Raw genomic sequence first — 27,457 nt, forward strand, 5'->3', positions numbered from 1 at the left:
TGTACTCTTAACCTGCCCCAATATAGTTGTTATTTCCCTTATGCTACTCACGCCTTTCACTTTTCTTCAAAGCCTAAAGAGTCACTTAGGGGTTAAGCCTATGAAATTCCAGAACTTGAGGGCGTATAAACAAAAAACGTTAGGGTCATGTCAGAACAATAAGAAACAACAAAACCAAAAGCCTTAGGATAAGTTCAAATGAGATGAGATGAGATGCATGCCAGATAATACCGGTACGGCTTCAGGCATTATATCCAATTTGGGTTGGGTTGGTATATGGCTAGTGCGCTTAGGGAAAGGGTAGGACACAGTGAAGCAAGAAGGCCAGAACTTTTATTTGGAAGTTCTGGCCTTGCCATTGCCAGATCCTTTTCAGTAAAGCCACTCTTGCAAATATGGTTTTTCCCGGAGAGCATCACTGTTCGAATTTGTATTAAGATTGGACTGATGCCCATTCTTCATAGAGCGTTATTCTTATTTTCAAATATATATATATACACATATATATTTTCATTTGGTTCCGTTCATGTGCTGGCTAAAAAGTATCTGTTATCGTGGAATAGCCGATGATTATTCAGCTCGAACCATTATCACTATCACTATCATCTCTATCTCTATTGAATTTAAGCAAGGGGTGCTTGTTAACAATACAGCTACCGCAATCGCGATAAATGTCTTCCATATCAGCCTAGTTTGTTATACTGCTCTTTGATATCATGGAGGAACTGGGCGTAGTTTGTAATTTGGCTGCTTAAATAGATCGTTGCTGGCTATACAGGATTGTCTCCAGTGTTGTAATCTGTAAGTAACCAAATTTTGAATTCTAAATTATCGTTAATTATATCCAGGAAATCGTCAGTAATCAACAATTCACAGAATTACATGACTGAAATAAATCTCTCTTATAACTCGCTCCAGTGTAGTAATTGCAAAGTAATTTATCCAAACCGACCAGCCTATATACCGTCTTTTTTCAGCTATCTCTTTAATATTTCATATAAAAAAAATGACCATAGCCTCACGAATAATCAAACAAATAATTTGTTGAGTCGTCAGTGAGGGATGATATTCTATCCCGCCGCTTTCTTTATGAACACTACTTAGCCTCGAAAAGCACAAAAGTCACATTAAAGGCCGGAGACCATGGTATTCTACAATCAAAATAAAACACAGGGTGGTTCACGGAGTGATTCGTTAGCAGCCGGAAGAGACGTGATTGAGGAAAGCGGCATGATGGCATGTTTGAAGAAGCGTCCGCAGTCGCCAGCACAAGTCCGGCAAACGAGTAGATAGCATAGAATGAATATTACACTTACTTACTTATCGGCAAAAAACTCACAGTCACTTAAAAGTTGCTAAAGACTAATTGAATATAGAAAAGTTATAGATCATAAAATCGTAAGAATCCCGCTTATTTATAAGTGTCGACAACGTATCTACCAGCGATTTGGCCCTTTTCCATCTTTTCGTAGATTTCTGGCAAATGAGACAATCCGACAACCTTGATTGGAGACTTAACTAACCCTCTGGCGAAGAAGTCCAAGGCTTCTCTGGTGTCGGCTCTGTTACCGACGTAGGAACCGACAATGGAGATGGACTTGACGACGTGGTTGAAGACGTCGGAGGAACATTTGGCGCCGGCTGGCAAACCGACCAAGACGACGGTACCATTAGCTCTACAGTATCTGGTAGAAGCTTCGATAGCGGCTTCGGAAACGGACACGTTGACAATACCGTGAGCACCACCGTCAGTGGCCTTGACGACAGCACCAACAATGTCCTTTTCTTTTGTGAAATCAATGAACACCTCACCACCAAGCGATGTGAACAACTCTTCTTTACCGGGACCACCATCAATACCAACGACTCTGTACCCCATAGCCTTGGCGTACTGGACAGCCAAAGAACCTAGACCACCGGCAGCACCGGAGATGGCCACCCAGTGGCCAGCCCTCAAGTTGGCGGATTTCAAAGCCTTGTAGACTGTAATACCGGCACATAAGATTGGGGCGACTTCAGCCAGATCCGTGCCTTCAGGAATGTGAGCGGCTTGCACAGAGTCGGCGGTAGCGTACTGCTGGAAAGAACCATCATGGGTGTAACCGGACAAATCTGCGTGAGGACAGTTGGACTCGTTACCCAATTCACAGTATTCACAGGCCATACAGGAACTGTTCAACCACTTAATACCAGCAAGGTCGCCGACCTTCCAGCCTCTGACGTTTTCACCCATGGCAACAACAACACCGGCACCTTCATGACCACCGACCAATGGCAACTTGGTTGCCAATGGCCAGTCACCGTGCCAAGCGTGCAAGTCCGTGTGACAGACACCGGAGTACTTGACGTTAATCAACAGCTCGTTTGGCTTTGGCGTTGGAACTGGGATGTCCTTATGCTCCAACTTACCGTTGGATTCGTAGAAGATAACACCTTTTTGAGTTTTTGGAATAGACATTTTGTATTTTTAGGATATAGTTGACAGTTGATAGTATGCTTAATGTAGCTTGATACCTTATATACCAAGTAGAGACAAGAGAGAATAATCTAAAAAACCAAGAATTCCACTAGCAAGCCCAGATTGGAAGGTAAAACAAGGTGACCATGACCACTCTATTTATACTTACTATGCTTGTTCAATCTCTGACATAAGAAACTCTCACTTGCACTGTACCTTTTTTTTTTCCATTGAACCTGTGATGCTCTTTATTTCCCCAACTTGCAAGTTGGAGATGGCCGTTGTTCCGGTGCCAGGTCAGGCCAGGTGAAGATGGGCAGTTTCGTGTCTATGGGAAAAAAACGTCATTTTTGGGCGCAAACCGTTGATGAAGACAAAAATCCCTTAATTAAGCATCAGAATAGGTGATTAGAAAGGAAGGTTTGATCAGATAAAGGCTGTGTCACTGGAAAACCGGATCGTAAAGGCAATTTTTAGATAAACCTAGTGGGAGTTCTTGGCGCCAGAAATTGGAGAGACCGGTTTTTTCACTTATTTACCTTTTTGTTGTGCCCCTTTTACCGATAATCAGTTAAAGAATCACACTTTTTGGCAAGCCAGCATTTCATTTACTCAAGACAGACGATGAGTTCCGAAGACGAATTGGGAAGCATTGGTACCGTGTCGCACGGTACCCCCATGAATAAGACCATTGACAGTATTCTTCCACAGTTTGATGAAGAAGTAGAGTCCTTGCTGGAGGACAGCTTCACGTGGAACATTCCCGACTGGAACGAACTGACGGATCCGAAGTACAGTTCTCCCAGGTTTAAAATAGGTGATTTCGAATGGGATATTCTGTTGTTCCCCCAGGGAAACCATAACAAGGGTGTTGCGGTGTATCTGGAGCCTCATCCAGAGGAAAAATTGGATGAGGCCACGGGGGAGATGAAGCCGGTTGATCCGGATTGGTATTGCTGTGCGCAGTTTGCCATCGGAATCTCCAGGCCCGGAAATGATGAGTCCATCAATCTGATTAACAAGTCTCACCACCGGTTCAACGCCCTTGATTCAGACTGGGGGTTCGCGAATTTGATAGAGTTGAACAACTTGAAACAACCCTCAAAGGGGAGACCGCTCTCGTTCTTGAATGAAGGGAGTTTGAATATAACAGCGTTTGTCCGCATATTGAAGGATCCTACAGGTGTCTTATGGCACAATTTTTTGAACTATGACTCCAAAAAGGTGACTGGTTACGTCGGGTTTCGAAATCAAGGTGCCACATGCTATTTGAATTCGCTACTGCAATCGTACTTCTTTACGAAATATTTTAGGAAACTGGTGTACGAAATACCCACTGAACACGAAAGCCCCAACAACAGTGTCCCCCTGGCTTTACAAAGGGCTTTCTACCAGTTGCAAGTGTCCGATATACCATTGGACACTTTGGAGTTGACTAGGTCTTTTGGTTGGGATACTGCCGAATCCTTTACCCAGCACGATGTGCAGGAATTGAACAGAATATTGATGGACAGACTAGAAAATAACATGAAGGGCACGCCCGTGGAGGGGAAGTTAAATGAGATATTTGTTGGTAGGATGAAAAGTTACATCAAGTGTATTAATGTTGACTACGAATCTTCCAGAGTGGAAGATTTCTGGGATTTACAAATGAACGTCAAAAATTTCAAGAATTTACAAGAGTCCTTTGATAACTACATCGAAATGGAGCTAATGAATGGCGAAAACCAGTATGCGGCGCAAGATTACGGTCTGCAAGATGCTCAAAAGGGTGTCATATTCGAATCGTTCCCACCAGTTTTGCACTTGCAGTTGAAGAGGTTCGAATATGACTTCAATTACGATCAAATGATAAAGGTTAACGACAAATATGAATTCCCGGAAACGATTGATTTATCACCCTTTGTTGATAAAGACGTATTGAAGAAAACGTTGAACTCTGGAGATGAGGGTAATCCTTATATTTACAATTTGCATGGTGTCTTGGTCCACTCCGGCGATATATCCACCGGACATTACTACACATTGATTAAACCTGGTGTTGAAGATCAATGGTACCGATTTGATGACGAACGAGTTTGGAGAGTCACCAAGAAGCAAGTTTTCCAAGAAAATTTTGGATGCGATAGGCTATCTGATGAAAAAGTTCGCACAATGGCAAGGGATGACTATCAGAATTACATCATCCAGCGTCACACAAGCGCTTATATGCTCGTGTACATACGTCAAGGCCAAGAGCAGGATTTGCTGCGTCCAGTCGTGGAATCTGATGTTCCTAAACATGTAATTACAAGGGTTAGAGAGGAAATTAAAGAACGTGAGGCAAGAGAAAAGGAAACCAGAGAAGCACATCTGTACGTTACGCTCAGGTTGCATTCGATGAAGGAGTTTATTCATTATGAAGGTTTCGATTATTTCCCTCACGATGGATTTAAGCTTTTCACAGAGGAACTTAATGACTCCAGTTTACAGCAAATCAGTCTAAGGGTCCTGAGGACAACCAAGTTATCTGATATATTTGCAAGTATCAAGGACTCCATGAATATCCCAATGGAAAGAGACGTCAAATACTGGAAAATGGATTACCGCAGAAATGATACTCTACGTTTAACGCAACCCATAAATTTTGACTCCGCAAGTATCACTTTACAAGAGGCATTGAAAAACGAAAACAAAAGAACTTTGGAAATACAGTATGGAGAAGGTGGCGCGGCCAGTGCTGATGAAGTAGATAAAAGACCTTTAGAAACCGTGTCCTTCTTGGATCTCTTCATCGAAGAGCCCTACTTGGAATTGCAATTTTTGAGCAAGTTGAAAGAGGCTTCTTTAATCTCAAAGACTCAGCTTGATGACGAATTGATATCCAATATCAGAGTTAATCTCCCAAAACTAATAGAGGGGGGGATAGAGCCTCTTTTTGCCGCGGAAAATAACTCCAATTTGTTGTTGGTGAAGAAGTATGACCCACACGCCCAAAAACTACTAGGGTTTGGCCACTTCGCCGTAAACCAGTTGCAACAACTAACCGATTTGTCTGCAATTATTGAGAAAAGCATTGGGGGTTCCGACGAAAGGTTAACTTTCTTCGAAGAGGTACAACCGGGAACCCTTAATGAGATATACATGAAAGAAACAGTGTACGACGCTGACGTAGATACCGGTGATATAATCTCGTTTGAGATTCCAAATGCTGTCCTGCCTGATACTTTCCCAATTTACGCAACGATTAAAGATTTCTACTCGTATCTGAGATATCGCGTGAAGTTGAAATTTTCGAAAGTTGATGGTTCAAGTGAGGAGTATGGCGTTAGTAACGCGATCCCAGAGAGCTTTGAATTCTGGATTTCTGCTCACGCAACATATGATGATCTTGCTAGGATGGTGTCGAAGTTTGCACACATTGAGCCAGAATATCTAAAGATCTTCGCCCTCTATTCCAATGGAAGATTCGTGCTAAAATCAACCTCAATTCTGAACGATTACCTCTTGAAAGATTTCAATTGTGACCAGATCCCACCTTTTGCGTTTGAAGTTTTGTCAGTACCTTTGAAGGAGTTAGAACGTTTGAGACCTATCAAATTGTACTGGTTAAAAAACAGTTATATTCATTACCAATGCTTTGAATTTGAAGTTGCTAACGACTACACAGAAACTCAGTTCTTAGAAAAAGTTCAGAACAAGATTGGCTTCACCGATGAAGAAAAGGGAAACATTTTGCTTTGGACTAATTCTAATTTCCAATTTCAAGGTTTATTATCAGACCAAAACACGTTCAAAGATGTGAGTAAAAACTCTTTACTTTTTGGTAGAATCTTGCCCGAAGAATCGAAGTTGTTTAGAGAATTAAATCGCCTAGAGAACGTTCAAGCATCCTCATCGGAAGATTTCTTGGACGATGAAAATGTGACAGGCAGACCAGTAGACGATGAGCAAGATCTTGGAATGGTGACAGAAGGTTCTAAAGACATCAAGGGGCGTATAGTAGTTGTTCAGCAATATTTCAAAGATCTCGAAAATAGACACGGGATATCTTTCTTGTTCAATTTGGTACCGGATGAACCATTCCCAGAGACAAGAGACCGTCTTCATGCGAAGTTTGGACTGGGACAGAAGGAATTCTCGAAGATCAAACTAAGCATTGGCTACTCTACCGAAGAGGGTACAGTATTTAGAACTTTGCAAGGGTTTTCAGACGAGGAACTAGAAAAGATTGTACTGTATGATATTATGTCCAACCTGGATTACATCTACATGGATCATCCAGATCGATTGAGATCACATTCTTCTTATGATAGACCAATGATCATCAAAAACTGATATACCTCATAATTTAGCTTTGATGTTTTCTCTACTCTTTTTTTTATTATTGGGATGCCTTTTCATTTTTCCTTTCGTATGATTAAGCAATTTTTTTCCTGTTTTTATTTTGCTCAAGTGATGCCAAGTATATACACATACAAATGTAGGTATATTTATAACTATAAATTAAAGTTACATTGTAGACGAGAATTCTTTGTCGGGAGGAAGAGATAGACTGAACAATCTATTTTACAATTATGTATTAGCATAAAACATATACTTTACATTAAACACATAAATAAAGAAATACCGTGATAAGAATGGGAAAGTAAATATGGAAATCTTATCTTTTTTTCATTTAGTGGTTGGRGAGGTAAAAAAGGAGGTATTTAATCGCTTGATAAGATACCCCAGTACTTTTCAACACCGTATTGACCATCTGCTTTCCACAAATCGTTAAAAGCGGTGAACAAGTAAGATGAAGAACCACAGGAGCTCTTAATGGAGGAGATGGCGGCTTCTTGGTTTGCTTTAGATGGGACAGCATTACCGTAAGTGTTACCCTTAGATGGCCAGCCAGTTTCAGTGATAACGACATCTTTGTTACCACCACATGCAGTAGAGACCCTTTGGATCTGTTCTAATACCCATGACCCGGCATCTTGAGCGGAAGTGTTTTCATCAAAGTATGCATGAGCATTGACGGCCATGTAATCAGAATAGTTACACAAATCAGGGTTGTTGATAACAGCAATGAAGGTGTCAACAGCAACGATCGAACCTGTATAGCCGGCTGAGGTTAATGCAGATTTGGCAGTGGAAACATACTCGCCGACTTGAGTAGTTGTTGCAGAACCGGCATTGACCAGTTCGTTACCAACAGAAATGGTGGTAACATCGTCCCAGGAACCGTAAGATTCAATTGCAGATTTGATAGTATCGACAGCGTCTTGGATTTTGTCAACGTAGTATATGCCTAAGAATAATTTTTGACTCGAGGTTTTAGCCTGCAAGACATTTTCAACTTGGCTACAGTCAACACCGTATAATCTGATGTTATCAAAACCAGTCAATTGTTCCAAGTCTGAAGCAACTTGAGCGGTGGACTTACAGGAACCATCATCATTGTAAGGACTGTAAGTAATASCCTTAGCGCCGGAGGCAGAGATACTGGATGAAGTGGAAGATGAGGAGGATGAGGATGAGGATGAGGATGAGGATGAGGCGGAAGAAGGAACTGTAGATGCTGCAGCAGAAGATTCAGGTGAGGTGGTGGCAGCGCTGGCAGAAGTTGCTGGCTCTAAAACGGATGTGGTGGCCTGGGAAGCGGCAGCAGCGCTAGTGGTAGCGGCCACAACGGCATTTTCATTAACTGGAGCGACAGTTTCCCCACTATTACCAGAAACGACAACAGTGACTTGGGCATGGACAGTTGCGGTAACCACGTCACGCTTGTCGTGCTTATGGTGGAAGGCTGGAGCAGCTAGAGCCCCGGTTAATAGTACAGATGATGTTAGCAAATTTGAGAAACGCATGGCTGATGATCACTTTTTCTAACGTTTAATACTAATATTTTTTTTTAACAATTTTGGAATATGAACAAATATTAATAAAGGAAGGACGTGACAGTTGGGATGTTCGACTCAATATTGCAAAAGTACAGTATTTAACTCTTTGGCGAGGTCTTAATAAATTATATAACAAGTATGGGAGAAATATGATATACGCCTCCAAAAGAACAAAAGATACATTGTAAGACAAACTTCACACACTCACGCCTTTCCAGCTCATTATAAATACTACACTTTTGAAACAACCCTGCAAAACAGGGCTTATAGCCACGGCTCAGAATGAGGAGTGACTGTAAACATAAAAACACGAACTTCTCTTAAACATGGTGCGAGAATTGTTACCATTTTCAAACGTTTCAACGCGAATTTTTTCGTCCGCAACAAGTTTCTGTTTTCGCGCAATTAAAATCTTGGCATTTATCTCTCCTTACCCTTTGCTTCTTTCGTTCAGAATTCTCGAAGACCTTCCCCAAAGAGGCAAATTACCGGAAATGGACAATCCGCGAAATCTAGAACGAAGATCTCTGGGGATCTGTAAGGAACAGATTGTTGCTCCGCCGGGCCTAGATAAAAAGAAAAGTCAGGCTACTTGCCTTCCAAAAAGAAGCGAAAACTTCTTTTCGATGGTTCCCGCTTCTGGCCTGAAGGCCGATAGGGTGCCGAAACAGCTTCTTCCCTGTTCTTGCACACCACACTGCAGAGGCAAATGCCTTCGAACGGAGACGTTTTGCCTTATATGGCAGTGCCGATTACAAAAGCGGGTAAGCAAATACATCCAGTCTGGGCGGCTATTTTGTTACAAACTAGCAATAAATAGGAGTTTCAAGGATTTGCCACTGAACACAACATATTGTCAAGAACTGTATAGTTGTGCTTTTTTGAAAGACAGAAGGATACGAAGCACATATTAGAAATAATCTAGTATGAATGCCACAAGTCCTAAGCTGTCGCTTTCAGACGTTGAATATCCTGCTTGGTGTCAGGATGACGAAGTTCCAGTGACAATGCAGAAAATCAAGGAGATTTTTACACAGCTTATGGAGAAGTTCGGATTTCAACAATCGTCCATGGAAAATATTTACCAGCATTTGATGGGGCAGCTGGACTCCAGAGCAAGCCGTACGGGCGCTCAAAATGCATTGGTGTCGCTACATGTCTCGTATATTGGAGGCGAGCATGCAAATTATAGAAAATGGTATTTTGCCGCCCAGCTTGACTTAGACGAAGAGATTGGATTTCAAAACATGCAACTTCACGGAAAAGCACGTCAGAGAAACGTGAAAATGGCAAAGAAAAGAGGCGTCTCCATCAAGGAACAGATCAAGCAATGGAATGAGAATGAACAAGAGTTTATCAATAACCATCCGAAAATAACTCTGACTCAGGAGCAGCTGGAAGACCAGACAAATTTGAAAAGTGCGGACTATAAATGGAAACTGAAGATGAAGAACCTCTCACCAGAACAGATGATGAGACAGCTGGCCCTTTATTTGCTTTGCTGGGGAGAGTCAAACCAAGTCAGATTCGCTCCGGAATGTCTTTGCTTTATCTTTAAATGCGCGCTTGATTACGACATCAGTACGTCAAGTGAGGAAAAACTAGTGAAAATGCCTGAATATACATACCTGAATGATGTTATTACTCCCTTATACGAATTCCTGAGGGCCCAGGTATACAAGAAAGATGATAAAGGAAACTGGAAAAGAAGAGAAAAGGATCATAAGAATATCATCGGCTATGATGACATCAACCAGCTGTTTTGGTATCCGGAGGGCATTGAACGTATTATCTTAAACAACGGAGATCGGTTGGTAGATAAATCACTAGAGGAAAGGTATCTTCATTTCAAAGATGTTGCATGGTCTAAGGTTTTTTATAAAACTTATAGAGAAACCAGAAGTTGGAAGCACTGTTTTACAAATTTCAATAGATTCTGGATTATTCATTTTGCACCGTTTTGGTTTTTTACTACATTCAACTCCCCCACTTTGTACACCAAGGATTATGTGCAGTTATTAGATAATCAACCTACACCTCAAGTCAAACTCTCAGTGATTTCCTTCGGGGGTACTATAGCGTGCTTAGTTCAAATTCTTGCCACCTTGTTCGAGTGGGGTTTTGTACCTCGAGAATGGCCTGGCGCTCAACATTTATCACGAAGAATGATTGGCCTCCTTGTTTGTCTCGTAATCAATCTAGGACCATCCATTTATGTTTTGGGGTTTTTCGAATGGGATGTCCATTCGAAATCAGCATATATCGTGTCGATCATTCAATTAATAATTGCACTTCTAACCACCCTTTTTTTTGCTATCAGGCCCTTGGGCGGCCTATTTCGTCCATATCTGAATAAAGACAAAAGGCATCGAAGATACGTCTCATCTCAGACTTTTACCGCTTCGTTTCCCAAGCTGGCGGGAAGAAGCAAATGGTTCTCTTACGGGCTATGGGTATTCGTATTTTTGGCAAAATACATTGAGTCTTACTTTTTTTTAACCTTATCCCTAAGGGACCCCATCCGGGTCCTGTCTATAATGGATCTATCTAGATGTCAAGGTGAGTATTTATTGGGCCCTATACTGTGCAAATGGCAGGCCAAAATTACGCTGGTGCTGATGTTACTTTCCGATTTGGGTTTATTCTTTCTCGACACTTACCTTTGGTACATTATTTGTAATTGTGTTTTTTCCATCATACTGTCATTTTCTCTTGGTACTTCAATTCTTACTCCCTGGAAGAACGTATATTCTCGAATGCCCAAGAGAATATATTCCAAAATCCTGGCTACTTCAGAAATGGATGTGAAATTTAAAGCAAAAATATTAATATCGCAAGTATGGAATGCCATCGTTATCTCTATGTATAGAGAACATCTTCTTTCCATTGAGCATTTACAGCGGCTACTGTTCCAACAAGTGGATTCCCTAATGGGTGATACAAGAACTTTAAAATCCCCGACATTTTTTGTCGCCCAAGATGATTCAACTTTCAAATCAATGGAATTCTTTCCCACTAAATCAGAAGCGAAAAGAAGGATATCTTTCTTTGCTCAATCGTTGGCAACTCCTATCTCAGAACCTGTTCCAGTGGACTGTATGCCAACTTTTACAGTCCTGGTTCCACATTATTCAGAAAAAATTCTCTTGGGCTTGAAAGAAATTATCAGAGAAGAATCTCCCAAAAGTAAGATTACGGTGCTCGAGTACTTAAAGCATCTGCATCCTACAGAGTGGGAATGTTTTGTTAAAGATACAAAACTCCTTAGCATGGAAAAGAGTTTTCTGAAAGAGGCGGTTACAACTGGGGACGACGATGATCTGGAACTTCCAGATGCTCTATATGATTCGAGATCTACTCCACTTTCAGACCCCAATGACTCTCGAAAGTTGCCTACTGGAGATGATCTGATCAAAGAAAAAATCAACGATTTGCCTTTTTCTTATTTTGGCTTTAACTCCTCTGAACCATCATACACATTGAGAACAAGAATTTGGGCGTCATTGCGGACGCAGACTTTATACAGGACCCTCTCAGGTTTCATGAATTACTCCAAAGCTATAAAATTGCTGTATCGAATCGAAAACCCTTCGTTGGTTAGTATATACCGTGGCAATCTTGAAGCTTTGGAAAATGACTTGGAAAATATGGCTAATAGAAAATTCAGAATGGTTGTTGCTATGCAAAGATATGCTAAATTCAACAAAGACGAAATCGAGGCAACGGAGCTTCTCTTAAGAGCTTATCCAAACATGTTTATATCTTACCTTTGGGAAGAATTAGACGATAGCACATCTACACGTACTTATTATTCATGTCTTACGAATGGTTATGCACAGCTTAATGAAGAAAGTGGATTGAGGATGCCAATATTTAAAATTCGCCTGTCGGGCAATCCGATCCTTGGCGACGGTAAATCGGACAATCAAAATCATTCAATAATATTCTATCGCGGAGAGTATATACAGGTGATTGATGCAAATCAAGATAACTATTTGGAGGAATGTTTGAAGATACGATCTGTTTTGAGCGAGTTTGAAGAACTTGAAGTTAATTCCACAATTCCATACATTCCTGGTATCGAATATGAAGAAGAACCGCCCCCTATTGCTATAGTCGGTTCAAGAGAGTATATTTTTTCAGAAAATATTGGAGTGCTAGGCGATATTGCTGCCGGTAAAGAACAGACTTTTGGAACCTTATTTGCCAGGACACTCGCTGAAATTGGTGGCAAACTGCACTATGGGCATCCTGATTTTCTCAATGGCATTTTTATGACCACTCGTGGTGGACTGTCGAAGGCACAAAGAGGACTGCATTTAAATGAGGACATATACGCTGGGATGAACGCAATATGCCGCGGCGGAAGAATAAAACATAGTGATTATTATCAATGTGGTAAAGGCCGAGACTTGGGATTTGGTTCCATTTTAAACTTTACTACTAAAATAGGCGCAGGTATGGGTGAGCAATTACTATCGAGAGAATACTATTATCTTGGAACGCAGCTTCCGATGGATAGATTTTTATCTTTCTTTTATGCCCATCCAGGATTCCATCTAAATAATCTCTTCATTTCCTTTTCCGTTCAGTTGTTTTTTGTCTTGCTGTTAAACTTGGGTGCTTTAAACCATGAAACAATAGCCTGTTCTTACAACAAAAATGCGCCCATCACAAACCTCGAAACACCTGTGGGATGCTATAATATACAGCCGGCACTACATTGGGTGTCGATATTTGTGTTATCGATTTTCATCGTCTTTTTTATTGCTTTTGCACCTTTGTTAATTCAAGAAGTCTTGGAAAAGGGTATTTGGAGGGCAGCTTCAAGATTTTTACACCACCTTTTTTCGATGGCACCGTTATTTGAAGTATTCGTTTGTCAAGTTTACTCAAATTCCTTACTGATGGATTTAACATTTGGTGGAGCAAAATACATATCTACAGGCCGTGGGTTCGCAATAACACGCATTGATTTTTCTGAGCTTTATTCCAAGTTTGTCAGTATATCAATCTACTCAGGGTTCCAGGTGTTCTTTATGTTGTTATTCGCAATAATATCTATGTGGCAGCCTGCGTTGTTATGGTTTTGGATAACTGTGGTTTCCATGTGCTTTGCACCCTTTATTTTTAATCCGCATCAATTTTCATTCATGGACTTCTTTATTGATTACAAAAATTTAATCCACTGGTTATTCTCAGGTAACACTAAATATCAAAAGGAATCGTGGGCAAACCTTGTAAAGAGTTCGCGTTCAAGATTCACCGGCTATAAAAGCAAGACCATTGACGATGTATCCGAAGATTCAGGTCACGACTCAAAGAAAGCAAGATTTTGGAACGTCTTTTTTGCAGAATTATTTTTGCCATTTTGCGTATTCCTCTTCAATTTTACAGCATATTCTTACATAAATGCACAAACAGGGGTCCCTGATTCAAAACCAACTAGTGCTGTAATCCGGTTGTTGCTTGTAACTTTTTTGCCAATTTTTATCAACTCGATATTCCTTTTTCTTCTCTTTTGGGTTTCATTTTTTGTGGTACCTGGGTTATCATATTGTTGTAAAAATTCTGGTGCCGTGATTGCTTTTATTGCACATACGTTTTCAGTTTTCGTCTACCTTTTAGATTTCGAAGTGATGTGGTTTTTACAAGGATGGAATTTCACACGTACATTGATACTACTTATTACATGCATCAACTTGCACCTGGTCCTTTTCAAAATATTTACGACAATATTCCTGACAAGAGAGTATAAAAACAACAGAGCACATTTGGCTTGGTGGAATGGTAAGTGGTATAACACAGGAATGGGTTGGTCTGTTATTTTACAGCCTATAAGAGAATATTTTGTGAAAATTATGGAATCCAGCTATTTTGCTGCGGATTTCTTTCTTAGCCATTTCCTATTGTACATACAAACACCTATCATATTGCTACCCTTTGTCGATTATTGGCACACAATGGTATTGTTTTGGATGAATCCAAGAGATATTATTGCGCATAGAAGAATTTACACCAAAAAGCAAAGAACAAAAAGAAGCAGCACAGTCTCGAAATATTTCTCCCTATATTTCATACTACTAAGTGTTTTTCTTTTTCTGTTAATTGCGCCATTCTTTGCTAGTGAATTTGTACCCGATCCGCAAGAAATGCTAGAAGGCACGCTTTTTGAGGGGATCTTTCAACCCAACGGTCAAAACAACAATGATACCGGTCCAAATGCCCCATCGACCATCCTCACCACAACACCGCCTTTACCAACCTTTAAGACTGTTGCGTAGGAAAAATATGGAAAGTTATTTTTGAATAACTGATAGAGCGAGGCGGTGCTCATCTACCCTGTTTATCCACTTGCGAATCCACAGGCCAGCCCCGGCTATTCCTTTGCGTACTTTTGGTCGTGATTTTTTCGTGGCTCGTGTTTTGGTTTGTTACTCGTTTTGCGCTCTATTTTCGTGCCGCAAACGTGGAGATGGGAAAAAGAAAAGCCGGGAAAAGTAACGAGGAATTTCCACTTCTGGTATTTCTCGAAACAGCCTGCGCGGTTTATTAGTAAAGTATCCGATAATCCTCAAGTTCGAAAAACTTTTCCCTCCACTGTTGTTGACATCGGTTTTTTATTTAAGAGGAAAGGGTCGTGGTTGTTTTCCTCGAACAAATTAAATATCCTTGTATAATTGTTTGTTGTTTATTAGTAACTATCTGATTGATTTTTTTTTTGGGAGTCTGTTACAGCAAAAACAACAGGATAACTAAATCTCAACAATGTTGTTCAAGTCTCTCTCAACGTTAGCCACCGCTGCCGCTTTCCTTGCCGGTGTTGCAACTGCTGACGATGTTCCAGCAATTGAAGTTGTTGGTAACAAGTTCTTTTACTCCAACAATGGTAGTCAATTTTACATCAAAGGTGTTGCTTACCAAGCTGACACTGTCAACACAACCTCCGGTGCCACTATCAACGATCCTTTGGCCGATTACGATAGCTGTTCCAGAGATATTCCTTACTTGAAGAAATTGGACACCAACGTTATTCGTGTCTACGCTATCAACACCTCTCTAGATCACACTAAATGTATGGAAGCACTAAACGATGCTGAAATCTACGTCATTGCTGATTTGTCAGCTCCAAAGACTTCCATTAATAGACTAAGCCCTTCCTGGACTGTTGACTTGTTCAACAGTTACAAGGAAGTTGTTGACTCTTTTGCTAACTACACTAACGTTTTGGGTTTCTTTGCTGGTAACGAAGTTACTAACAACTACACTAACACAGACGCATCTGCTTTCGTTAAGGCTGCTATTAGGGACACCAGAGATTATATTAGTGAGAAAAAATACAGAAGTATCCCAGTCGGTTACTCTTCTAACGACGACGAAGATACCAGAGTTAAAATGGCTGATTACTTTGCCTGTGGTGACAATGATGTTAAGGCTGATTTCTACGGTATTAACATGTACGAATGGTGTGGTAAATCTGATTTCAAGACTTCTGGTTATCAAGATAGAACTGCAGAATTCAAGAACTTGTCTATCCCAGTTTTCTTCTCTGAGTACGGTTGTAACGAGGTTTCGCCAAGACTATTTACTGAAGTCCAAGCTTTATACGGCTCTAATATGACTGATGTCTGGTCTGGTGGTATTGTCTACATGTATTTCCAAGAAACCAACGACTACGGTTTGGTTAGTATTGACGGCAGTGATGTTAAGACTTTGGACGATTTCAACAACTACTCTTCGGAAATCAACAAGATTTCTCCAACTTCAGCCAACACTAAATCTTACACTGCAACCACTAGTGATGTTGCTTGTCCAGCTACTGGTAAGTATTGGTCTGTTGCAACCAGCTTGCCACCAACTCCAAACGGAGGCTTGTGTTCTTGTATGAATGCTGCCAACAGTTGTGTTGTTTCTGACGATGTTGACTCTGATGACTACGAAGCACTATTCAATTATATCTGCAATGAAGTTAAATGTGATGGTATTACTGCAAACGGTACAACTGGTGAGTACGGTGCCTACTCATTCTGTACTCCAAAGGAACAATTATCTTTTGTTATGAACTTATACTATGAAGCCCAAGGTGGCTCGAAGTCTAACTGTGACTTCAGTGGTTCCGCTTCCTTACAAACTGCTACCACTCAATCCAGTTGTTCTGCTGCCTTGAGTCAAATTGGAAGTATGGGTACCAACTCCGCTTCCGGTAGTGCTGATTTGGGCTCTGGTACTGAAACCAGCACTGGCTCTGCTAAAAGTTCTGGTGCTTCTGGTAAGTCCAGCTCGGGTTCTTCTACCTCTTCTTCTTCCTCTTCTTCAGCATCTTCCTCTTCTACCAAGAAGAGTGCGGCTAACAACGTTAAAGTTAACTTGGCGCAGGTTGTTTTCACTTCCGTCATTTCCTTATCCATCGCCGCTGGTGTTGGTTTTGCTTTAGCCTAAAAAGCATCGACATGTACATGATAATTTCATCCGATACGGTTTGATATTTTTATTTCTATTATATGGTAGTTTTACGAAAAATGAAAAGTTGTAAGTATAATATTTTTTTCTCCTATGTAAGTTTTATAAAGTTCTATTCGTGCTTACCACTGATAGACTAAAAGAATCATAGTAATGTTACATCATGTGTCCATCTACGTCATTAAAAAGAGACAATATTCATTAAATTCCCTATAGAATTGCTTATTTAACATTGTTTTTTTCTATTAAAATTCTTCATGCAAACCATTTATGTACTTTTTCCATAATATCAGCTGGATATCTGTTGAAAATTGCCATAGCGTCATTAGAAGGCAAAAATCCTAACAATTTCTTGACTGAACTTATCACAGTTTGACCTTCTTGTTCAGTCAAACTTCTTTCATTTAAAGCTTGAATAACCGAATCAACTACAGTTGGGATATTAGATTGTGCACATACAACTGGTGAATTGTTTTCAATCAAATGGCTCAAAAATTGATAGTTGAATGAGGCAGCTTCTTTGTCAGTAATTGTTGGCAAAGTCTTGAACCAATTTGCTGTGTATGTGTCCATGTTAGAAATGTTCGAGTTGTATGCATAAAGGATTTTGGCGATGGCTGCGCTGGCGTTCTCGGTAGAAGAACGATTCTCTTCTAGCTTTGAGCCTGGGAAATCCACAATCTGAACAAGTGTATCTAAAGTGGGTATGCAAACGTCAGCATATGTGGATGGAGCATACTGGGCACAAATACCGATTATGTAGGAGGCAGCTTGACGAATACGAGTGTCTGGAGAAACCAGGCATTCAGTTACTTTCGGAATAAATGCACTCTTCATACTAGCAGTTTGATCACCTCCATATTGAACCAGATCGCCAATTACCACTAATGCAAATATGACTAGAATTGGCTCACTATCCAACAGAAAAGTGTTTATYATGGGCCATATGTTTTCCAACTGCTTTAAATAATGACCATTAGTTGTTTTCAAAACTGCAGCGATAGACTTGTTAATTTCATCTAGGAGGTCTTCATCTGTAAAGTCTTCCTCCTCATCAACGTTTTCATTATATTCATCACCGTCACCATGACGATCCTGCATTCTTTCGTAAGTGTCGGTTAAGTTTGCAGAAACACCCTTGGTAAATCCTGCCTGTTGATCTTCGCTTAAGCAGTTGTCACCCATGACTTTTATACCATTTACCAAAGAGTTATGGTATACTTGTGTAATTTCTGGCATTGGTTCTGACATTAAACCAGCAATTATTTTGGAGGAAGCTTTATGCCATAATAACACTAGCTCCTCACTTTGAGAACCTGTCGCTGCAAGTAAGCAAGACAATAAAATGGGAATAAGGGTTGCGCCTGCAGCACGAACACCATCGTGTAAGTAAAAATCAAGTGATGGTAAAGCAATTTCCTCCATAATTTCTTTAACGTATACAGCGAACTGACCACGTAAAAGCGTCGCATAGCTTTGTAATAGTTCCATTGCTGATACTTTATCGTCTAGAACAGATGTATGGATGGCAATGTGCTTGCCTTGAACTTGAACAACGTCCCAATCCGGATATTGCTGGAAATTTGCTGCTTCTTCTTCTTCAATCAGCCCGACGTCCTGTGTGGCTTTGGCAGTGAGCAACAAAGGTGGGATAACAATTGGCAGCAAAGGAACAAAATCTTCACCCAGGATTCGACAGATTCTGCTCCAACTCTGTTCTAAATATGATCTTAGTGCATCATCTTCGTCAATATCTGAGTTCTGTAGAGCAACCAATATAGAAATTAGTTCCTGAGAATGCTCGTGAAATTTTTCTTTACCAACGGCAAAACCAATCAGAGTAGCACATTCCATACATTTGCCTTTCAATACACTATTGTCTTTGTTGTCTACTTTCAAAACATTCAATAATAAAGGCATTAAAGTATCATAGTACTTGATGAATTTATTCTTTGCCGCTTCAGCAATAAATGCAATGGTTGTTAAAGCTTGTTCTTGTACGTAAAGCTTGTTGCTTTGTAATAAAACCAATAAGTTTGTCAGTAGGCTATCCAAGTAAGGTTCAAGAATATCTTTAGAGGCAAATTCAGAAAAGTTGACCAGAGCAGCTGCAGCGTGAGTTTGAACTCTTGAAGTGCACTCGGACGTCAATTTAGATATCAAGGCCGGCAAAATTTTATCGTGAGCGGTTCTTTGAATAAATGGAGAGAAATCAGTAGATATTTGACCCAACACGTTGCAACATCCGTATTGAACTCTTGGATGTGGATCATTAATCAAAGGGACTACCATATCTAAAATTTTTGGAATTTCACCTATCAATACATCAGCACAACCTTCGGCGGCAGAGGAAAGAGCCATCATAGCGGCAAACCTTTCTCTCCATTCGGTTGATCCGATCATTTGTTGCAAATATTGAAATAATGGGGCAGCCAAATATTCACCACCAAGTTTTAGGGCAACACGGTCAAGAGCTTGACGAGCGTGGTCGTATGTAACTTCCTCTTCATCATCAGTATCGTCCGATTCTATCCATTCTGCTGCATCATCGTCATCAATGGATACCTCAGTCATCATAATCAAAGTGTCCATCACTAAAGTTTGTCCATAGTTTTGATTCAATTTACACATTTGTGGAGCATTTTCGCTGAATACTGTTAATAGTTCCAATGCAGTGGTTCTTGCTGGGGGTTCTAAATCTTTATTCTTAATAACCATGTCAGCGAATTGTATTATTTGGTCAAACATATCCTTGAATAACTTTGGGGCTAATTCGACTAGCTCAATCAATGATTCAAAAACAGATGCAAGGGCATCGTCCTTACCATCATCTAAAAATCTTGGTAAACTATTCAAAAGACTTGGCAATAAAATACCTAATTTGGACCATTCAGATTTTGGTAGCTGTTTGAAATAGCCGACAAATGCAGTGACCGCGGCAATTTTGACGTTATCGTTTGCATCGGTGAAGCCCGACTGAAAGATCGGTAGAATGCTATTGATATCCACAGCGGTAATTAGGTAAGGTACAGTGGTTAAAATCCTAAAACTGGATTCTCTGAAATTTGGGTTACCACTCTTCAAAGACTCTATCAAAGCTTGTAACAGTTCCGGCCATGCTGGCAGATCATCTTGAACACACTCTGCAATTGCATCGGATAGTTTGTGTCTAATTGAATCAGCTCTTTCCGACAAAAACCCTTTTAACAAAGAAGAACGAATTTGTACAAGAACTTCTTCTCTAATATGGGTAATATTCTTGGACATAATCATGAGTTTCGAAGAAGGAGGTGCTTTTAGAGCTAATTTCCTGAACAAAACAGCTGATAATGCAGCGACAGTAGTATCTTGAGAGAAAGCGGCTTGTTCGGCCAAAAAGGTCAAAAGAAACTCGATGTTATTTTCGGTAATCCATTCTTCGCTAAGAGCCTTTTCTGCAACAGAACGAATTTGATTATCTGGAGAAGCAAAGGCTTGCACAATTTGAAGCAGCGTGTTATTGACCTCTTCTGGTAAAGCAGACATAGCGATGGCTCTGTTTATGGTTGAAGTCTTGTGTCGATGTGATAAAGTGGCGTACAAATAACTTTTTTTGTTTTAAGCTATCTGCCACTTTGATCTATTCAGTTTCTTGGCCACTCGAAATTTAAACGCGCCTAATTTGATCACTATCAAAGTTCACCAGAAGACTACAATGATTTTAAACTATACGGTTCTATTATTTCCATCATTATTTCTAAGTCAATTTCTTTTTTTTTCCTCACTGCAAAAAATGAAAAATTTTTCAATTTCTGTAGGTAATAGTGATCGTGCAGCATGACGATAATAGCAATGATATGTGTCAGTTATAGAAGAGTCTCAAAATGCCAATCCAGCTCCAGGTATTCTAGTTAAGGTTTTCGTTTATATGGCAGTAAGAAGGCCATAGTGCATGGAATAACACTGGATGATTCACACTCTTCCATAGCAAAAACTTCATAAAATAGTATTAGTATATATTGCGCAGCTGTTAAAGTTTGATAGTTGTAATATATTATAAAGAGCGTTTACGTAATAAAAAACTATATATTTGCTTATGTTTAATGTACAGTGAAGACGATTAGATTCAAATTCTAAAAATAAAGATAAAGAGATCGTTAAAAGAATCGAAAGAAAAAGATGAACAATATTAAGAATAAAAACAAAAGTGGAAGTGGTCTATTCTTGCTTTGTTTGTTCGCTTTCTATATTTTTTTAGGTTGCTGATGTTTATTCTTCTATCTACAATGAATTTTTTCAATAAGAATGCTTTTTCCTTTGGTAGTTTTTTTTTTTTTGATTAACGACGGTGGGGATTGGATGGTGGGTTTAGACGTTCTTTAGCAATTTTATATTCTTTGTTTAATTTGACCATGGCTTCCTCCAACTTAGTAATCTCATCGCCCTTTTCGACAGCGAAAATAGTCTTTTCATTGTTCAATTTGGCTGGGATTTCTAATTCTGTAATAACAGATTGCAAAACCTCAATAACTTTATTTTCTGGAAGATCAAACAATTCGGCTAATTTAGCAACAGAAAAGTTTGAGTAGAATCTCTTATAAGAAAAGAAGTAAGTCTTTAAAGATTCGATTTGTACTCTTTCGGTCAAACTGTTCAATACGGTTTCCATGTTTGGTAGCAAAGCCCAAGATTTGATTTCCCTCAAATATTTAACAGAGTCTCTCCAGTTACCCTTTTGCATTGATTTGGCAGCAAATAAGACGTAGTCTCTTAAAGTTTCTGGTGGACCTTGGAAACTTAACTTTTCATAATGTTCTAAAGAACGACGAATAGATTTTGGTGAGTATGGAATTCTCTTGACCTTAATACCGGAGTAGAATGCAGTCATTCTTGGAATTTCAATCAATAAAGAGCATGTCAAGAAGACGACGTCGATTAAATCTAGATTAATGTGTTGGTGGTATGGTAAACACTGTCTAGCACGTTCATCAGCTGAAGCGTTGTTAGTGGAATTCATGGAGATTCTATGTAAGGATTGTTGACCCAAAATTTCTCTTAAGTGAGAACTTGATAGAAGATCATTCAAGATTTGATGACATTCTTCAATTAAGCATAATTTGAAGGCTGATAAACCTAACTGGACAACGACTCTGTTGAACAATATTTGCAAAGAGGAGTCGAATTGATTAATGTTGGTCTGAACTTGAGAAGTCAATAACATATCTTTTGCGGTTTGGAAATCCTTGTTTAATGCAGTGTAGTAAATGTTGTATAAGATAGCACGTTTTTGAACAGCGATGTTGTTTTGTTTGGCTAAGATTGTCGACAATCCAGTTATCAAATTGTCGACATAATCAGCAGAATCGAGTTGATCCTTTGAAGTAAATTTGGATTGATATTGAGCTGGTATGATTTCCCAAGCAGCAGTTTCCATAATTTTTATCAAGTTTTCAGATTTGTAATAGATATGGTCTAATCTCTTAGCAAATGGACGAGTTAAAGCTCTTTCTAAATCGTGTTCGTCTGTCAAAGTGGCTTCAAAGTACAGCTGGGTTCTCAAGATCAAATTGTAAACGGATTGTTCGTCTCTCAAACGGATCAAGTAGTCACTAGAATGAGGGTCAATGTTCAATAAAGATTTCATAAATTCGTCATCTAATCTTTCAACAAAGGAGAAAATGGAACCCAAGATTTTTTTAATACCGTTGGCATCCTCCTTTGGTTCGTCTTCAATGAAGTCGATTGGATCAGCAAATTCGCTCACTTGGTATGTGTCAGTAGTTTGATCCAAGATGGACAATAATTTACTAATATCGTTGAATGAGGACTTCCATTGATCGATTGGTTGATAAGACAGGTTGGCTGAGGCATCGAATCTTGATGGAATCAAAGTCAAATAGGCCATTATGAATTCGTAAGGTTTTTCGGCCACAGTTAACAATTCTTCTAAAGTTGAAATCAAAATTTGTTGATTAACGGTTTTCTTACCTCTTGAATCAATAATCGTTTGTAGTCTGGTGAAGAAGTCTTCTTGTACAGCTAAGTCATCGCCTTGCGATGAAGAAATTCTGAATCCGTTAACGGAAGCATCCAAATCTGCGCTTGGTTCTTTATCAAAAGACTCAGGATCATTTCTAAATTTAGTCATTGAGTCTTCAATTTCTCTGGAAACCTTCTTGACTCTTTGCTTAGTGGTGTTGTAAGCTCTGGCAACGGCTTTGTTTTTCAAATCGTTTTGTTGAGTATTATTCACAGCATCCTCCACTTGGGCAACAACCTTGATGAAAATGTTTGGGGTCCCCCAGTTCTGTTGCTGGGCTCTAATCAAAAGACGAGAGATCAGATCGAATTCATTGGAAATGGTCAACCAATCATCAGAATTCTCAGCCTGAGAGATCTTATAATAAACATCTTGCATTTCATCCAATAGCTTTTCCTTGGCAGACTTGACAACTTTCTTGTTGTCTTCGTCATCTGATTCTTCATCACTGGAGTCATAGTTGGAATTTTTCAAAAACTTATTTGAGCTGGAACCGCCACCACCTTGTTTTCTAAACTCAGATTTCTTAAACCAGTCGGGACCATAAGGCTTGGCGTCGGAATCATCAGAATCTACATCAGCTTCACTTTCGCTCTCACTTTCGTTGAAGAAGGAGTCATCGGATTCTTGGTCCAATTCGGATTCAGAGGAGGAAGAACTCACTAAATCTTCTTCGGACGAAGATAAAAGATCTTCTTCGGATGAAGAACTGGCAGCATCGTATTCGTAATTAGACGAAAAGAAACGGGACATTTTCGTGGATCTGGGGCTTGGCAGGCTAATGTGTGAAGATTGCAAATGTGTGCCTTGTTTTCCTTTTTCCCTTTATTACTAGTATGTTAACAAATGCAACTGCAAACCACTCACTAAATTTTTCACTCTTTCCAAAGCTCTTTTTTTCTCATTGAAAAATTTTTCAACGGCGAAAAAAAATCGATAAAAAAAGCTTGGTCATTTGCAACGAGCAGTGCAAGGTGACAGTAATGATAATGATAATGTCTCTAACTATATCTATATATACGTAAGTATCTGCTACGTGAAGGTAATACTGAATTAGAATAGGGTTGAGAGGGTGGTTAGTGCCATGGGTATGGTGTCCGTGACATCCGAGGTGGCCACAGGACATGGCAGCTGAGCGTCGAAGAATTCGTGAGGACCTTGGCACTCCACAAATTGGTCCTTATTCAGTTCAAACGCCAGCAAAAGAGTTTCCCATGCGGACAGCACCAATAAAATGTTAGGAGAGGTTCCGATGGCAGGCAATGATGACAGTGCGGGAATGCGGGTGTCCTTTGTGGTCAGAGGTACGTATATCGATTGCGTATACCCTTCCTTTAGCGGACCTTTCATGAACAAGTCTGTGAAGGATGACGCTATACGTGTATGGTACCCGTACTGTGAGTCCATTCCTGTGAAATCGCCATAGGCCTCTTGGGGGGAAACAATTTTCTTTGTTACCGTGTCGATAGTGACTCTTGCATTTATCGGCACTAGCTGACTCTGTAAGGCCAGTGCTTCGGCTTTCCCTATATTAATGTATTTGGTTTGCTTGAACTCCTTACCTGTCCCCCTTTTGCGGGTCAGCGTGGGTTTTTGCATCTTGACGGTTAGACCCTCTCTATACCGACCGTGATCCTGCTTTTGGTACCTGGTGAAAGGAAGTGTGGACAGCCTTGGCAGCTTCGAGGCGACGGCCAAGTAAGGTCTGAAATTTTCCTTGAATACGGTATTGCGAAGATATGGAGGTGTGACGAAGTACTGTAAGAGCGCCAGTATTAGTTTGGCAGTGGAAATTTTCTTTTTGGTGCCACTTGCCTGGGAGTTGTCCTCAAGGATTACGACCTCAGAAACATTGAACAACGACGCAAACTTGGCTACTTGGTACACCTTATGCGTGATCTGCGATAGATTGCGACAATCCGATACCAGTGTGGTGGGGATGCAGAGCGAATAGTGCCTGGTTTGCGAGAGAGGTTTCTCAACCTTCTTGAACTTCTTCATGCTACTCATCGAACTGGGGAATGATGCAATGTTGCGGTGGTACTGGTAGTGGTACTGGACAGCCCTCGCTTTAGCTGTTCAACGCTCATCGATGGGAAATTTTTCATACAATTTAAAGCTTGCTAAAAGTGCAGTTCGTTCCGCGCGATAAATTATAATGTGCATTTGTCTACTAGAAGAAAAAAGTAGAGAAATTGGATATATTTAGTATAAGTAAAATGTTATAAAGGTGTCATGTTTCATTGTTCTTTTGGTCTTGTATCGTCTCTGTCTTCATCTTCATCCTCCACCGCTTCGTGAGCCTTGCCGTTGAAAATGGCCCTTACGTCGTAATGCTTCTTCCTCAACTCTTCAAACTTCTTATGCCTTGCCTCGGAAGAGTCCTCGTCATTCTCGTCATTCATTTCTATATCCGGCTGTTTGTTCTCTTTGATCTCATATTCGGGCTCTCCTAAGGACAGATCATCGATATCGTCGTTGGCTACTTGGCCAGGCCCTTTATCACTGGTATTGTTGTCGTCGTCCTCATCGTCATCCACTTTGTAGTATTCCCCGTGAGGGTCCACGGCTCCTTGGTAGGGGGTCTTAGGCTCGTCTATATGGATATCCTGGAACTGCTGTTTCGTTATCTCATTTTCAGCCAAATTCATCTGGTTCCATTGGACCTGTTCTTCCGGTGTCATTTTGGCCAGCATGTCATGCTCATGCTTGAGCGATACAACGTCCTTTGGAAGAGAGCGCTTGGATGTCCCAACTATTTCCGCCTCTTCTTCTTGGTATCCCAGCCCCGGTACGTTCCTCTTGTTCGATGTTAATTTGGCATTTTTCTGTGTGTTCTCATAAACCTGTCTTCTAAACTCCTCAAGCGTTTCCGGATCCTGCTGCGCCAGTTGTTCCGGCGACAAAGCCAGTGGGTTCTTCAATATACCTCCCATTGTGCTGCTGTTCTGTGCTTTCTGCTGCTGCAATACAAACCTGGAGTGCTGAGTGAGCCTTTTTGATGTCAACCCGTGCTGTTCTAATATTATTCTTGGTGGCCATTTCTCCCTAAAAAAGGCGCTGAGGCCCAGCACCGTCGGGTAACAATACCAAATTTATGGTCTTGCCGCTTGAGGAAGAGCTTTGAAGGCGTGGCAGTAAGTCCACACAGGAATTGCTACTATCAAGAATCTCGCCTTCCATGGTATGGCCTCAAGATCCTTTTTTACTTCGTGATAGACTTGTTCTTTGTCCCTTTCCTTGTTTATTCTAGCTCCATTCAATTATTACAGAGTTGTTTCTATTTGGTAACAAAACGTAAAAAAATAGATACACGCTAGTAAACAAGATGCGAATGGTTGGGAAGTGCTTATCCTCAGAGGACTCTGGACGAATCGTGGAGGGAATTGCCCGTCACGGTGAACGTGGATAGCCGGTATTAACTTCTCCAAGCCTTGCATTCTGTATATTTTCTTTTTTATGTACTAATTCCGGGCCACAAAAGGCTGACACTGGTGTTTTGCCTAACGTGTTAAACTAAACTAAACTACTGGATAATGAGCCTGAAAGAAACGGCTTTGTTCTACGTTGGTTGGCTAGCAATTAATAACACCTTTGCATTTTTTCCAAAAGCTAATTGATAGGCGATGAGCAAGACGAAAAATGAAAAAAAAGTAAGTGCAAAGTAAACGTATTGTAAGTAAAGTGGAATACCTACATCGACACAATAGCTAGACACTTATGAGTGGTGTTCAAAGACAAGACCTGGTCTTATTCAGCGATCAGTCAGTGCTTCCTGCTCAATTTTTTCAGGATAACGATTCTCATAACCTATTCTTTATCACACACCAATCTTCCACCCAACCGCTATGGCTGATTAACGCACTAGTAGAAGCACACGTTTTGGGTTCTCCCAGTTCTCTTAACGAGTCTTCTTCATCACCCTTATCTTCATCGTCTCGCTCCCACGTAGTCATAGCGTCATTTATCCACGAGCAAAACCATTTCATACATTCTCTAAACAAGCTGAAAATTGCATCCAACAACTACAAAGTTTTAGATTTCCTATCTGATTTCATCATCAAAAGTATCCTGAATAAGCCAAGAGACAAAATACTGAGCGATTTACTCACAAAGTTCACCGCTGCCATTCAAAATACCCCAGCTAACACCATTGTTATCGTAGAGCAACCGGAACTGCTGTTGTCCCTGATTAATGGCCTCACTTATTCAGAATTGAACAATAAATTCATCACCCCTCTTTTGAAGCAATGCCAAGTACTGATCATGGTCTCCAATACGGATATTTTTAACATAGGCGATTTCGACTCTTCCCCTCACTGCTCCAATCTACAGAACTTCTACAAATCATCTTTCGTCAAATCAATGATTAATTTGAACTTAAACCCTTTGAAAACTGGATTCGCCAAGGACGTAACCGGTTCATTGCGTGTTTGTAGAGGTGGCTCGCCCATCGCGTCTTCCTCAAGTACAAACTTACATGTCATAGAGAATGAATATCTCTATCTAAATGAAAAAGAATCAACAAAATTATTCTATCGTTAACATTACAAAAAACTATACAGAATCTATATTACTTATCCGTATTTTTATTTGTATGTGCTAAATATAAGTGATAGAAGAGATCTATATGATCAAAGCTTTATCAAAACA

General features: G+C 40.2%; 11 protein-coding genes across 11 annotated transcripts; 5 read left to right on the plus strand and 6 right to left on the minus strand.

Moving 5' to 3' along the window:
• Nucleotides 1-1,411: 1,411 nt before the first annotated feature.
• Nucleotides 1,412-2,458, minus strand: ADH2 (alcohol dehydrogenase ADH2; the record flags this gene model as incomplete). The annotated part of the gene is made up of 1 exon (XM_018367416.1): nt 1,412-2,458. The coding sequence occupies one exon, from the start codon at nt 2,456-2,458 to the stop codon at nt 1,412-1,414; it is 1,047 nt and encodes a 348-aa protein (XP_018220350.1).
• Nucleotides 2,459-3,082: 624 nt separating this feature from the next.
• Nucleotides 3,083-6,775, plus strand: UBP15 (ubiquitin-specific protease UBP15; the record flags this gene model as incomplete). Its single annotated transcript, XM_018367417.1, has 1 exon — nt 3,083-6,775. The coding sequence occupies one exon, from the start codon at nt 3,083-3,085 to the stop codon at nt 6,773-6,775; it is 3,693 nt and encodes a 1,230-aa protein (XP_018220351.1).
• Nucleotides 6,776-7,146: 371 nt separating this feature from the next.
• SCW10 (putative family 17 glucosidase) lies at nt 7,147-8,292 on the minus strand (the record flags this gene model as incomplete). Its single annotated transcript, XM_018367418.1, has 1 exon — nt 7,147-8,292. One exon carries the CDS (start codon nt 8,290-8,292, stop codon nt 7,147-7,149), a length of 1,146 nt encoding a protein of 381 aa, XP_018220352.1.
• Nucleotides 8,293-8,651: 359 nt separating this feature from the next.
• On the plus strand, nt 8,652-9,239 carry DI49_4393 (uncharacterized protein; the record flags this gene model as incomplete). Its single annotated transcript, XM_018367419.1, has 1 exon — nt 8,652-9,239. The coding sequence occupies one exon, from the start codon at nt 8,652-8,654 to the stop codon at nt 9,237-9,239; it is 588 nt and encodes a 195-aa protein (XP_018220353.1).
• A 12-nt stretch (nt 9,240-9,251) lies between these two features.
• Nucleotides 9,252-14,609, plus strand: FKS3 (putative 1,3-beta-D-glucan synthase; the record flags this gene model as incomplete). Its single annotated transcript, XM_018367420.1, has 1 exon — nt 9,252-14,609. The coding sequence occupies one exon, from the start codon at nt 9,252-9,254 to the stop codon at nt 14,607-14,609; it is 5,358 nt and encodes a 1,785-aa protein (XP_018220354.1).
• A 484-nt stretch (nt 14,610-15,093) lies between these two features.
• Nucleotides 15,094-16,764, plus strand: GAS1 (1,3-beta-glucanosyltransferase GAS1; the record flags this gene model as incomplete). Its single annotated transcript, XM_018367421.1, has 1 exon — nt 15,094-16,764. One exon carries the CDS (start codon nt 15,094-15,096, stop codon nt 16,762-16,764), a length of 1,671 nt encoding a protein of 556 aa, XP_018220355.1.
• Nucleotides 16,765-17,040: 276 nt separating this feature from the next.
• On the minus strand, nt 17,041-20,310 carry PSE1 (importin PSE1; the record flags this gene model as incomplete). The annotated part of the gene is made up of 1 exon (XM_018367422.1): nt 17,041-20,310. The coding sequence occupies one exon, from the start codon at nt 20,308-20,310 to the stop codon at nt 17,041-17,043; it is 3,270 nt and encodes a 1,089-aa protein (XP_018220356.1).
• A 793-nt stretch (nt 20,311-21,103) lies between these two features.
• NIP1 (translation initiation factor eIF3 core subunit c) lies at nt 21,104-23,557 on the minus strand (the record flags this gene model as incomplete). The annotated part of the gene is made up of 1 exon (XM_018367423.1): nt 21,104-23,557. The coding sequence occupies one exon, from the start codon at nt 23,555-23,557 to the stop codon at nt 21,104-21,106; it is 2,454 nt and encodes an 817-aa protein (XP_018220357.1).
• A 300-nt stretch (nt 23,558-23,857) lies between these two features.
• Nucleotides 23,858-24,814, minus strand: UPA2 (putative methyltransferase; the record flags this gene model as incomplete). The annotated part of the gene is made up of 1 exon (XM_018367424.1): nt 23,858-24,814. One exon carries the CDS (start codon nt 24,812-24,814, stop codon nt 23,858-23,860), a length of 957 nt encoding a protein of 318 aa, XP_018220358.1.
• A 230-nt stretch (nt 24,815-25,044) lies between these two features.
• On the minus strand, nt 25,045-25,740 carry GLC8 (PP1-complex regulatory subunit GLC8; the record flags this gene model as incomplete). Its single annotated transcript, XM_018367425.1, has 1 exon — nt 25,045-25,740. The coding sequence occupies one exon, from the start codon at nt 25,738-25,740 to the stop codon at nt 25,045-25,047; it is 696 nt and encodes a 231-aa protein (XP_018220359.1).
• A 784-nt stretch (nt 25,741-26,524) lies between these two features.
• ELP6 (Elongator subunit ELP6) lies at nt 26,525-27,349 on the plus strand (the record flags this gene model as incomplete). Its single annotated transcript, XM_018367426.1, has 1 exon — nt 26,525-27,349. One exon carries the CDS (start codon nt 26,525-26,527, stop codon nt 27,347-27,349), a length of 825 nt encoding a protein of 274 aa, XP_018220360.1.
• Between the last annotated feature and the right edge of the window lie 108 nt (nt 27,350-27,457).

The sequence above is a fragment of the Saccharomyces eubayanus genome, chromosome XIII, assembly GCF_001298625.1.
Source record: "Saccharomyces eubayanus strain FM1318 chromosome XIII, whole genome shotgun sequence".
Lineage (NCBI taxonomy): Eukaryota > Fungi > Ascomycota > Saccharomycetes > Saccharomycetales > Saccharomycetaceae > Saccharomyces > Saccharomyces eubayanus.